This window comes from Callithrix jacchus, chromosome X (genome assembly GCF_049354715.1).
Source record: "Callithrix jacchus isolate 240 chromosome X, calJac240_pri, whole genome shotgun sequence".
Taxonomy (NCBI): domain Eukaryota; kingdom Metazoa; phylum Chordata; class Mammalia; order Primates; family Cebidae; genus Callithrix; species Callithrix jacchus.
Window position 1 is genome coordinate 51,588,318 of NC_133524.1, and position 13,050 is coordinate 51,601,367.

At 43.1% G+C, this 13,050-nt stretch overlaps 1 protein-coding gene across 1 annotated transcript; it reads left to right on the top strand.

Annotated features, from left to right (window-relative positions):
- The first annotated feature begins 6,230 nt into the window (after positions 1–6,230).
- Positions 6,231–11,479, top strand: LOC100392915 (diphosphoinositol polyphosphate phosphohydrolase 3-beta). Its single transcript, XM_035288590.3, has 2 exons — positions 6,231–6,850; positions 10,185–11,479. Coding segments are annotated over exons 1-2 (495 nt in total). The 5' UTR covers positions 6,231–6,356; the 3' UTR covers positions 10,186–11,479.
- The last annotated feature ends 1,571 nt before the right edge of the window (positions 11,480–13,050 follow it).

The following is a 13,050-nucleotide window of genomic DNA, read 5'->3' on the forward strand; positions in this document are numbered from 1 at the left end:
CATTTAGGTGATGAACGACTGAGATCTGGAAACATCACCTCAAGTCATGGTGTGTGGTAGGAACTGTGCTACCCCGTGAAGATAACTGGGAAAATGAATCAGATTTCTGTCCCTCAGGTATCGTATGGCTGCCTTTCAATGGCATCTTGTACCTATAAGGTACTGGATTCTGTCTATGGCAGCTGGTACCTATATGGTGCTGAAACAAATGGCAACTACTGGAAAAGCTGCAGAATGCAAAGAGAATGTTTTCCCTATCAGTCTAATTTTCAAAAGAATAATTAATTCAACAACTATTCAGTAGTGCCCTTCTGGTTGTATCAGAGAATGTGGATGGAGGGTTTATAATGACCAACAACACAGAGCCTTTTCTCTCACAAGTCTCCCATCTAGCACAGGAGACAAACACATTCATTACATCCACAGGTATTTTCTTAGTGACTCCAATGTATGTTCAGCAGAGATCTGGGCTGCTTGGGATATACCAGTGAGCAAGAGAGAAAGATCCCTACCATCAGGAGCCAATACTCTAGCAGGAGCCATTATCAGCTGGAGAGATAACAGCAATAAACATCAATAAGTAAATACGTAGCCTGTTAGATGCAAAACGCTATAACAGAAAGGAAATTTGGGCCAACAAAAAGGGGATCAGGAGGATCAGTGACAGGATGGCAAGGAAGAGCGGTTTAGCAATCCATCATAAGGTAGCCTGGGTAGGCCTCATCCAGAAGCGGAGAGGTGATCATGGTCTTGAGGTGAGTGAGGAAGTCATCCTTGTAGATATGGGAGAGTATTCCAAACAGAGGGAATGGCTAGAGCAAAGGCCCTAAGGAGGGAGGGAGCCTGCCTGACACAACCCAGAAGCTGCCAAGTCCAGGTCCACTAGAGATGTGTGGCCCATGGGGAGCAGCAGGGGCAAAGTCAAAGACGAAATGGGCCAGATGTTGTAGGGTCTCATAGGTTTTGTAAGCATTTAACTCTGATGCATAAACCCAGAGGCACTAGAGAGGGTTTGGGTTCAGAATCAGAAGTGTGTGCAGTGTAGAGAAAAGGGAAAAGGAGGGTGACAGCAGTGAGGTAGGATCAGGTAATGAGCATAGAAGTGGGAGAAATCAAGGCACACTGCATCTTTATGAGACTGGCAGTGTTCACCAGGACATGACAATTCCATGGATCACTGGGGCCACATCCATGACCTGTGCACATCTACGCCATTGCTCACAAAATCACAAATGTAGCAGTTCTTTATGCAGCCTATCATTTGTCCAGGAAACAAACAAAACAATGAGGGAGGTTACTTTGTATTCCATTCATTTTTATTTAAATCCTTTCTAGGGAATTAGCTAGTATAGACCCAAAATGAAACCACCTTTGTGTTTGAACAAGAGTGTCCTAGGTACATGAAGGAAGAAAAATTGGGGAACATACGAAGGTCGATGTGAAAGACACAACTTGCCCTGCTCTCCTTAGGTTCATTCGTATTTCATTTAATTTCACTAATTAACAGTTAACAGGCATAATAACAACTATCCTTTGTGATCCACATACACTCTGTCATCATTTATCATTCAATCAATATATTTTAAATCCCTACTGGACACTAGATCCCAGGCACTGTGTTGACTCAGAGAACAGACATGTTTCAGGCTGGTTCCCAATCCTCAAATTTCTCACAGGCTTGCTGATACATCATTACAGAGCTCCTTAATTAAAGCTATGACAGAATTAAGTCAAGGAAGCCTGGAAAAACAGAGGGAGTTACCTTAATCCCAATGTAAATGATGAGGCAGGACAAGGTCAGGAAAGCTTTCTTGGGAGAGGTGAGGTTATAAGTAGGTAGTCCTATTTCCCCCTTTACACTTGAGAAATATTAAGGTCAAAGGTATTAACTTGCCTTAATTCGCCTAAGGCTACATAGCTACTGAGAGAGCGGGATTTAAATTTTAGTTCATTTGCATTTTAAAACACCATTTTTTTTCTCATGGACTACTACCAAAATCACTTCCTCTGGCTCTGCTTCTCTAAAGTATTCTGAAAGTTTCTCAGGTATGTCGCAGTTCCTCTCCTGATAGCTGGGTCAAGCTGTGAGTACCATGAAATTCTGAGAAGGTCTTTAACATTCCAGATACCAGGTAAGAGCAGTTTCTGGAGAGCTCCTCTCTTAGGACTGTACTCCACCTAAAACTCAGTTAGAAATGCCAGCTGGCATGGCTTTCTCACTAAGTTACCGACTCAATTTCCCTGAGGATACGTCTACTGTTCCTGTCAATTGCCCATCTACCTGCCCCTTCCTAATTCTGAAGAAAAAAGAAAGGGCAGATATATGTATCCTAGACTTGTTGGTTTCAGGGTAGAGCCTCTCAGCTTTCATCCTAGGGATTCTTGAAATTTACATGGAAGCTCTATTCTCTTGGATGCCTGGATCTTCTAGGCAGAATAAAACTAGAAAGGAGGAAGACCATACCAAAAGGAATAACATGCACTGTCTATGTCAGCAACTCTTAACATAAGGGAAACGTGCCATGGTGAATGCAAGATGATTACCTTTGGACTCAGACAGACCAGGGTGTGGATCCCAGCTCCACTACTTTCTGGCTTGCTCACATTAACCCATCTCAGCCTGTTAATCTGTTCAAAGGGATTGTGATACTTTTCAGGTTTGTTGGTACAAAAATATTAAGCTCATATAAGGAAGCAGACCATCCATAAATCAACATCATGACCTGGTGTGATGACAGCATAGAATATCTCTGTTTCTGTATCACTTCATTGCATTTTGTCTCGCAGGAGAAATCAAAGCCTCAAATTGTGAACTAACATGTGGAGGTGACACAACTACTATTTGCTGGGAATGAGAGAGGTACTCACATGCTCTTTTCATAATGTTGTTGAGAAGAAGAACATTATGATGGAAAATACCTTTCATTGGAGTCAGTGAATCTTACCTACTTAATAACTTATCCAAGAATTCAACACTGAATGTCATCAACAAAGGCCATAACAACCATTCCTGTGGATAAAAACAACCATTCTCATAAGACGTTGATTTTGTGAGTGTGCAGGCTATGAAGGCATGAAGGCTTAAACTCAAATACAAACTCCACTCTAAATCCTCATTTTCTCTTTTATAAAATGGACTTACGAACTGCCTCCCTCCCTAACAGTTAATGGGATAGCAGTTAAGTAGGATGCAGGGCATAACACACAGCCTCTCACAGGGTCTGTATGCAACAATGTTAGATGTCTTAACCTCATCCCTTTCTTTCTGACTACAGGGAAAGTGAAATGCCAGCATCTTTAAGTAGACATGATATTTCTACAATGAACAATCTTCTCTTTCTCTGACTGTTTTTGGTTGATTTTGATGGATGGTGTCAACGGTTGGAGCAGCTAGTAGTCAATGCATAACAAAGTGCCCGAAATTTTATGCTTTAGACAATAGTAAACAATTTTATTGACAATTCTGCAGGTTAACAATTTCAGCTGGTCTCATCTGCCTGGCTTATTTGTTGTTCATGGCTAGCCTAGGCTTAGTTATACATCTGCAGCTAGTGCACTGTTATGACCTAAATAGTTCTGCTTGTGGCCGAATGGTCTAGGATAGCCTTGACCATATGTTGGGCAATGGGTTCACTGTCAGCTGGAGTGAAGGGGAAGAATCCACCATAGGTAGCTCATCTTCCAGCTAGCCAGCCTTCCTCACATTGCTGTCACAAGGTTTCATGAGTAAAAAGAGAGGTGACACCCCAGTGTGCAAGCACTTTTCAATTCTCTGCTGGCTTCTGTTCATGTTTGCTATTGTCCCACTGGACAAAACAAATTGCATGGCCAAGCCCAGAGACGACGACAATGTGGAAGGAGATACAGGCTTCCATGAACAAACTGCAGTTTCACTCTGACGGTCTATTACTATAGTGATTCCTGAATTACACTGTTCATCACTAGAGAAATACTTAAATATGCAAAACCACAGAGTGGACTGCTGTTCTCTTAAAAGTGATTTTTACTCTTGTTACAAAAGTCATAGCTTCTCTTGCCCTATTACTATATTATTATAAATGAATAATAAAGTTATTAGGTCGTTCTTGCATTGCTATAAAGAAATGCTGAAACTGGGTAATTTATAAAGAAAAGAGGTTTAATTGGCTCGCAGTTCTGCAGGTTCCACAGGAAGCTTGGTGCTAATAGCTGCTCAGCTTCTAGGGTGGCCTCAGGAAGCTTACAATGGTGGCAGAAGGCAGGCGGGTGGGCAGGTGCATCACATGGAGAAAGCAGGAGCAAGACAGGGGAAGGTGCCGCGCACTTTTAAGTGACCATATCTTGTGAGCACTCACTATCAGACAGACAGCACCAAGCCATGAGGGATCTGCCCTCATGATCCAAACATCTCCCACCAGGCCCCACTTCCACCACTGGGGATTACAATTTAACGTGAGATTTGGGGGAGGACAAACATCCAAACTATGTCAGCTGTGAAAGTTTGTGGAAAAAGTAATTTAAAAATTCCCTTGTATTAAGCCTGTTTTAAGTTGTGGATCTCCATATCCAGACTTTTCCAGTAGGGTTTCAGTCTGTGCCTCTTTCCATGTTATAATGTCCTAGTCTTCTTCCCTGCCACAAATATTCCCCTTGGAAGAGACTTATTGCACAGGCATAGTGTCATGTAGAATTGATGCTGATGGAACAGACTAGAAAATGGCACCCCTTTCTTGTCAAAGGAGTTAGTACCTGGCAATTTTGAAGTAGCCCTGCCCTGTGGCTGGAGCCTGGATTGGCACCTCCTGCCCCCAGACACCACACCAGTCTGCTAGGTTGGCTAGAGTGTCTTGTGATTTATTCAAATCATGTTTCAAAGCTGAGTAGTTCAACCATTTTGTATTACTAAGTCCTAGCCATATTCTTTAGGACCCCATGGTATTTTATTTATTTTGTGGTGGTTGATAGTGCACTTTGGGAGGCCGAGGCAGGTGGCTCATGAGGTCAGGAGTTCGAGACCAGCCTGATCAATATGGTGAAAATACAAAAATTAGCTGGGTGTGGTGGCGCATGCCTGTAATCCCAGCTACTCATGAGTCTGAGGCAGACAAATCGCTTGAACCCTGGAGGCAGAGGTTGCAGTGAGCCCAGACCAAGCCACTGCGCTTCAGCCTGGGCAACAGAGAGACTCCACCTCAAAAAAAAAAAAAATCAAAGTGTAAAATAGCAGGGGATCTCCACGTGCATGGTTTCCCAAACTCCAAGTGGAGCTTATTCAAAGAGAAAGACAAGGGTGGAGTGTGTGGAGAACAGGACAATGTCTTCGGGCTTTAACACAGTTCTACCAGATTGGTGGTGCTCTGCTCTTTAAGGTGTATGTGCATCTAAGTGCAAATGGCTGCAACATGGAGGCAAGCAGTGTACCCACGAGGAAACTGAGGCACAGAGAGGTTAGGAAGGTTGTGAACAAGGGTTTATGAAAAGCGTTAAATTACTGGCTGCGCCAAGATGCTCGGCAAGGTGGGAACCTGTTGAAGAAATAAAACTGCATCATGTGACTCAGCAAAGATGCACGGCTACTCTTCCTAGAATCCCGTGGGTAGTACTGACAACACCAGGGCCCAGGTCCCATGAGTAAGCCAGAATGGTTCATCGTGGGAGGGGATGATGATGACGACGCCCTCGTCCCTGTCGTGTGTAAAACGACTGAATGTGGGTTTCCTGTAGCGCTATGGGGAGGTAGAGGAGAAATGTCCGGCCATGCCACAGTCATGCATGGGTCAAAGGTACACGTGGAAGCAGTAGGCCAAAGGCACAATGCCGTGAGGTGAATTTCGCGGTGAATTTCGCTGTGAGCTAAGGAGGTTCCCGGCCCCAGGGGTGCGCGGCGCCTGCGCAGTGGGCCTTAGGCATCACGCGCTGCGGGAATCGGGAGACCCCCGCCCCCTACACATCGCCCTCCACTGCGCGAACGCGCACGTGAATAGGGGCGTGGATGAGTCCCCATTGCGTCTCACCTCGCTCAGCTCTTGCCCGGCAGCAGAGGGAGGGAGACGCTCCCCCGAGACGTGGGTGGGCTCAGTGGAGACTCACGGGCTCACGGCAGCGGCGCCTCCTCCACTCCTGCGGGCCCGGGTCCCGCTGACCGCCCGTCGTACTGGCTAACCGGCTGACTGACGCGCCTCGCCGCCCCCACCTCCGCCCGCGCCCCGCCCAGCCTCATCTCTTCCCTCAGCGCGCTCCCGGCTCGCAGCAGACTGAGGCGCCTCTCACTCCCTGCCCCTCGCCTCGGCCCTTTCTCTTCCCAGCACCCCGGCTGCTCCCCGGCGGCGCCGGCTGCAGCCCACAGCAGCGAGCGGCTGGAAGAGGCAGCCTCGAGGATGAAGTGCAAGCCCAACCAGACGCGTACCTACGACCCGGAGGGGTTCAAGAAGCGGGCGGCGTGCCTGTGCTTCCGGAGCGAACGCGAGGACGAGGTGCTGTTAGTGAGTAGCAGTCGGTACCCGGACCGCTGGATCGTGCCGGGCGGGGGCATGGAGCCCGAGGAGGAGCCGGGCGGTGCGGCGGTCCGAGAGGTGTACGAAGAGGCGGGAGTCAAGGGGAAGTTAGGCCGGCTCCTGGGCGTCTTCGAACAGAACCAGGATCGCAAGCACAGAACGTACGTGTATGTACTGACTGTCACGGAGCTGCTGGAGGATTGGGAAGATTCGGTTAACATTGGCAGGAAGCGAGAGTGGTTCAAAGTCGAAGATGCCATCAAGGTTCTCCAGTGCCACAAGCCCGTGCACGCCGAATATCTGGAGAAACTGAAGCTGGGCGGCTCCCCAACCAATGGAAACTCCATGGCCCCGTCCTCGCCAGACAGTGATCCCTAGTATGTACCACTCGGCCCGCGCAGACTTCTGTTTGTCCGCCTCGCTTAAAATGCATCCCGCCTGGAGCACCTCTCGTGCCATGTGCGGTCTCACCGGGAGGAGGGAGGCTTCTTTTGTTTCCTTGGCAGACCCTCTGAATCATGCTTGCAAACTGTCTGGGTTGCCAGGCCCTGTTTTCAGACAGTTCGCACGTTTTTCAGATGCTTTCAAAATCGCTTCTTGGTTACACCGTAAAATGTTTCGGGAAGCCTAAGCCGCTTGGGGTTTTAGGTGCCTTAACTGCTCACCCTGCTTCTGGGGTGTGTGTGTGGCCGCTTGGGGTTTTAGGTGCCTTAACTGCTCACCCTGCTTTTGGGGGGCGTGGGGGGGAGACAAGGGGTGTGGGGGAGTGTGTCTGCCTTTGCGTCCTGTGATGTTTTTGGTTCTTTTACATTTCACACAGACTCACGGGGTGAGTCTGCGTGCGCATTTTCATACCAGTCTTGTGGTTTGTTTGGTAGTGGAGGCCTTTAAAGTCTTACCAGCTTGGTTGTGTGGGCATCTTTTAGTATTTTTTCCCCTTGAGTTGTTTTCTCCTTTGCAGCGTTCGCCCTTGTTGTCAGGGAGCCCTTCTGTGGTGGGAGTTGGTTTAAAAGATCAGTTTGGAATTTGTTAAAAAAACTAGGGAATTCTACCTCTTGTGCTCTTTCTGCACTCGACAGTCAAGTTAGCTTCAGAAATGGGATCTCATTTGCCCCTTTCAGAAATTTTTTTCTATTTCTAGGTAGACCATTTGGTTTTCAAAAAATTTTCACAAGTGGTAATTTTTCACTGCTGACTTCAAATGGCTGTTTCCATGTAGATTAACCTTATTGAATTGATGCTGCTGGGGATCTGCTATAGCTAAACACATCTTACCACCAAAACTGTACTCACAGAATTTGATTTCCCATGCTCAACTTCCAACTCCTATTGCCCCTTACTGGATAGCATAGAAGAACCATGGTTCTCTCAATTTAAGTTCGTTTTTGAAAGAATCCCTCCCATATTTGAATGCAGTGACATTCAGCTTAAACTTCCCTGACTCCCAGAAACCACAGGAATGGAATCTTTTATGGTGATTACATCCCAACTAAGTTATCTCTAGTGATGTTCAGCTGGTACAGAGTTGTCAAACTATTAGGATACTTGAACAACTTCTCAATGATAGAGAGTAACTGTTTTGTCTCACAGTACCACCTTCTCTGGGTGCCAAATTTAAAGCTCTCACGTTTGCCTCAATAATTGCTTGAAGTCAAGAATCCCATCTAAAATAACTAAATCTCTCTTCTGGAGGTTCCTCTGTTTCCCTAGCCATGCCTGAAATTAGGTATAAGGAAAGCCTACTTTGTGAAGACGGTATTCAAATGAAAAGATCATTCCTAATTTCTAGAACAACCTAGACTATATCATATCTCTTAAACATTACTGATAGGTATTTGGGGTCCCTTAACTTTTTTGTTCAGTGTTAGGTACTTCCTATTAAGAAATTTGGGGTTTTGCTATGTAAATTCTAGGTTCATCTTCTGGATCTCATCTCCCATGACATTTGAGGAAAAGACTAGTTTTTGAAGAGAGTATGGGGTGGGGGGACAAGCAGGGTGGCTCACATCTGTAATCCCAGCACTTTGAGGCCAATGCAGGCGGACCACGAGGTCAGGAGATGGAGACCATCCTGGCTAACATGGTGAAACCCCATCTCTACTAAAAATACAAAAAATTAGCCAGGCGTGGTGACATGCACCTGTAATCCAAGAAGTTTTAAGTTTTGACTTTGAACCAAAAGTATTTGAAAAATATGAAAAGTACAGTGTTGATAATAACCAACTCTATGAGTTGTTAGCCTGTAAATATTTGTTGTGTATTATTCTGTCATTTGGATTAAGTACTACTACTTAATAGGAATTCCTTCAAGGTCCAGGTATCTTCAGTTTATGTGATTTGTAAAACTCCCAAGGCTTTCATTTCTAAATTAACAACAAAACATTTTACAGTTACCATACTTTAAAATAAACTTTCAAGTCACACAGGTAGTTTTTGTTAGTTCAGCCTAGAAAAAAGGGGGGGGGGCAAATAGCCTTTCATTTTAAAAAAGCAATCCAAAAATTTCAGAGTAAAATAGTTGACACAGAGGTAATCCAATGCTGTCTATAATCTGTATCCTCTAAATGTTTGATGCGCAGTGGGATTTTCTCCTTACAGACTCATTACATAGTACTTATATATTATTTATGTGAAGAATGAAGTAAAAATGTACAGCTGAAATTTCAGCTTAATACCCTCTCAAATAAAAACAGTACACTGAACAAAAGTAATTAAGACTCAGATATTATGTAGAAATTTGTTTTCAGCATGTTTTTAGAAGACTGATTCCCCACTCCTATCCCCCACTGGACAAATGCCTACTTTTTCTTATCCTAAAAAAAATTTGAAGAAGACATGTTGGAGTAAAGTTAATTTCTATATGCTTGATATAGAATTTACTGTGGATGGTTAACATATTTCTAGGAAACCTATGTTCTGTTGATCAGGTCACCTTTTAAAGAAGTAACCCTGAAAGGGGTAAAGGATGGCTATAAATATTTTTAAGCCCTTTATATAGTTTCATTTGAGAGAATTATTGTAAAGATTTCAACATTTTTGTATTTAGAAAAAATCAATAAAAATTAAAGTGTGTATGTGGAAGAACTTGTAAAGTAACAGCAACATTAGAAGGCCCTTGTAGGATAAATGGTTTAAAGGGCTCTGATGCTGGAGCTGCTCCTTGTGTCACTTGCCTTTAAGTGAAGTTCAATTATAAGAAAAAACATTTCTTCCCTCAATAGTTGTTGACTGGGAAAAGGGAGGTTAGAGCTTACCATACTATCAGCTGGCCAGAGTTTTCTTTTTCAGAGTTCCTTTTGTGGAAGTACCAGGCAAAACTGATATTCTCAGCATTATTCTCGTATTGCAATCATCTTTCTGAATGACTACTAGAATAACTTTTTGAGGACTAGGACCCAGACAGAATCCTCCCCATATCCTTAGAGCCTAGAACAGTAGCTGGAATTTGGAGACACTTGTCATTGATCCACAGATTAGAAATGTCTACTCCAAGTGTATTCCTCATTTCTCAGCTTCATAATGTACCTGGGACAATCTGTTATTCCCTCAGGCTCTTGTCTGGCCTCACAGTGGAACTACACTGGTTTATTCACTGAAGGCTTTTCCAATTCAAAGTGGTTGATGAGCCATAGTAGGTGTTCAATAAATATTTGTTGACTAGAGGAATTGATGAACCAATAAAACCCTATTAATAAGATTGTTTTTTTTTAGGTGAATGGCATAGATGTTGTTCAGATTTACTTTGAAAGAATCAAGTATGTGAACCCAATGATGAATGGAATTGTGAAGTACAGATGAGCTATTTCGCACTCCAAGGACACAGCTCATCCTATGCTTTTGGACACTTCTTCCCTGTTTATTACAGTAACTATTCTCCAGGTTGTTGCACTACCACTGTATCTGTACAGAATTCTAACTTGGCACCTGTGGCCTTTTTTGTGCTTTTATGATTATGTGTCTGTATTTGCCACCAGATTATATGCCCTTGAATGCAAGGAACTTGTTTCCTTTGTCTTTTTTATATATCTAGCACATAAGACATTGCTTAGAATATGGTAGACATCACTGAAGATTTGTTTAAGTAATTCATATTTTGTAATTATACTGAATGGTTAAACAATCTCTTTTTAATCTGCCTAGCATATAGGTGACTGTTGCTTATCAAGTGTCACACAACTGCATCAAGGCAGCTGTGAGATAGTAGAAAGCAAAAATTTGTCTGTGTCATCCCAGACATGTGCCTCCAGATGGCAGTATACGACACCATCTATAAAATATATTAGCAAAGCCAGGCACAGTGTTGTGCATCTGTAGTCCCAGCCACTCAGGAGGCTGAGGCAGGATTGCTTGAGCCCAGGAGTTTTAGTCTAGCCTGGGCAATATAATGAGACCCCATCTCCTAAAATATTTGCCCAAGCATTGAACCTAAATTTGACCATGCCCCTAGAAATAATTCCTAGTCTTTAGAAAATACAGAGGGCAGAGAAACATTAGTTTATACCATGGAGATGTGATCAGCAGAAACCAGACTATAAGAAACTACAGGACACATGACCCAGTTTCTTCTTTAAATAATTTACAAGGGTGAAAGAAAGAGATGAAGGATGAACCTATATATTAAAAGAAATTTAAGAGACGTATTAACCAACTGTATGGATCTTATTTGAATTGTGATTTGACCGAACTGTAAAATGAATACATTTATGAGATGGTCAGAGTTATCTGAACATTGGTGAGATATTTAGTATTAGGATAATGATTTTATCATTATGTTAGAAAGAAAGGTCCTCATCTACATTCTCAAACATTTGTGGTTGAAATGATATGATTCCTGGAATTTGCTTCAAAATACTAAGTCTGTCTGTTAAGTGCATTGGTAATACTGATGAAATGAAATTGGCCTTGATAATTGTTGAAGCTGGGTGATAGCTAACATGATGGTTCATTATATATGTTCATCTCTATTTTTGTATGTTTGACATTTTCCATAATAAAGTTTATAAAAATAATTACTGGAGTTCTTATTAAGGCTAATATATGAAGTAAAGAAAAAAGGAAAGATTTTAGATTGTTTAAAAAACATTGGCTGTGGCATATGCTTCTGGCCCAAGAGGTCAAATGCCCACAAAAAAAAAGGGAGAAATACCCTGGAGTGGCTAGCAGTTCCCTTGCTGTAGACCAATGTTAGCAGTTTTTTCTTTTAATTTGGCCCATTGAAATAGGAAAAGCTAAATTCTTATGTATTAATACTGGAAAATAATAATGGAATCTTATATGCTGTTGAGCAGGGGTTTTGCCAATGCCTACATACCAGTTCATACAAATGTGAAAAATCAAAGAGGTGGGGTCTCTAAGGAGCATGTTTATGGAATTGTATAAAAACTTATATAAGCCAGTTTTTAAAATAGTTTTTAGGGGAACAATAGCTGTAGATTTGTTAGTTGCACATAAGTTTAAAGTTGTATTTGAAGGTAGGTAAAACAGGAAATTAAGCAGTTAACATGCCTGACTTCAGTGAACCATTTTGCATTTTACAGACTGCAGATACTCCTTCAGTTCTAGACTGTGCTTAAAATTCTGTAAAGGCCAAAACCTTCTAGATCAAAGTTTGTGAAGATGTGCTTATTACATCAACAAACATGGAGTCTGTCCTCATGTTTTTGTGAGTCAAGAAAGAACAGGCAGAAAGTGAACAGCATTAAAGATCCCTCCTAGGGAAGATGAATTCCTTCTTAAGTGTGAAGTACTGAAGCTGAAGCTGCCCCTTCTACTTCTGTTCTTTAAGTGTGTTCCAATTCCAAGACCAAGTAGCTCCCTAGAACCAACTGTTACCGGGAAACGGGGAGGTGAAGTTTACCTTAGAGCCCTTTACCAGTCATAGCTGGGCAGACCTTTCAGTTCCAAGATTCCCCTGTGAGAAGGCACCCTGATATACCAGAAAAACTTTCATCATGTTTTTCCTGGAAGTTCTTTTCTAATTTGAGTCTACTCTGATTGTAGCAGATTTTTTTTAAGTTTGGAGGCAAGCAGAGCCAGGGAAGCTGTAGCTGGTGGATGTAAATTAAAACAATTAGTGATTTGGAATCCAAAAGGCTATGGCTCAAAACTCTCTTGACCAGAGTCTGTATGGCCTCTGTCAGATTAGTTTACCTCTCTAATTTTCGATTTTCTCATTTGTAAATCTGTGGTAATTATAGTCCCTACTTTTGTAAGTCACTGCTTCTAAGAAGCCCTTCTTGATAGTTTTTGAAAAAGTTCTTTCTTCACAGAGATGGGATCTTGCTCTATCACCCTGACAGGGGTGCGGTGGCATGATCATAGCTCACTGCAGCCTCAAATCCCTGGGCTCAAGCAATCCTCCTCCCTCAGCCTCACGAGTAACTGGGACTACAGGTGTGTGCCACCACACCTGGCTTTTTTTTTTTTTTTTAGTTTTTGTAGAGAGGGAGTATCACTATGTCGCCCAGGCTGGTCTCAAACTCTGGGGCTCTAGAAATCTGCTTGCCTTGGCCTCCCAAAGTGCTGGGATTACAGGTGTGAGCTACCATGCCCAGCATGTTTTGTCATAGTTCTTATC

What these genes read in the sequence shown, in the direction of transcription:
- LOC100392915 (XM_035288590.3), top strand. Translation starts at nt 6,357, where the DNA reads ATGAAGTGCAAGCCCAACCAGACGCGTACCTACGACCCGGAGGGGTTC.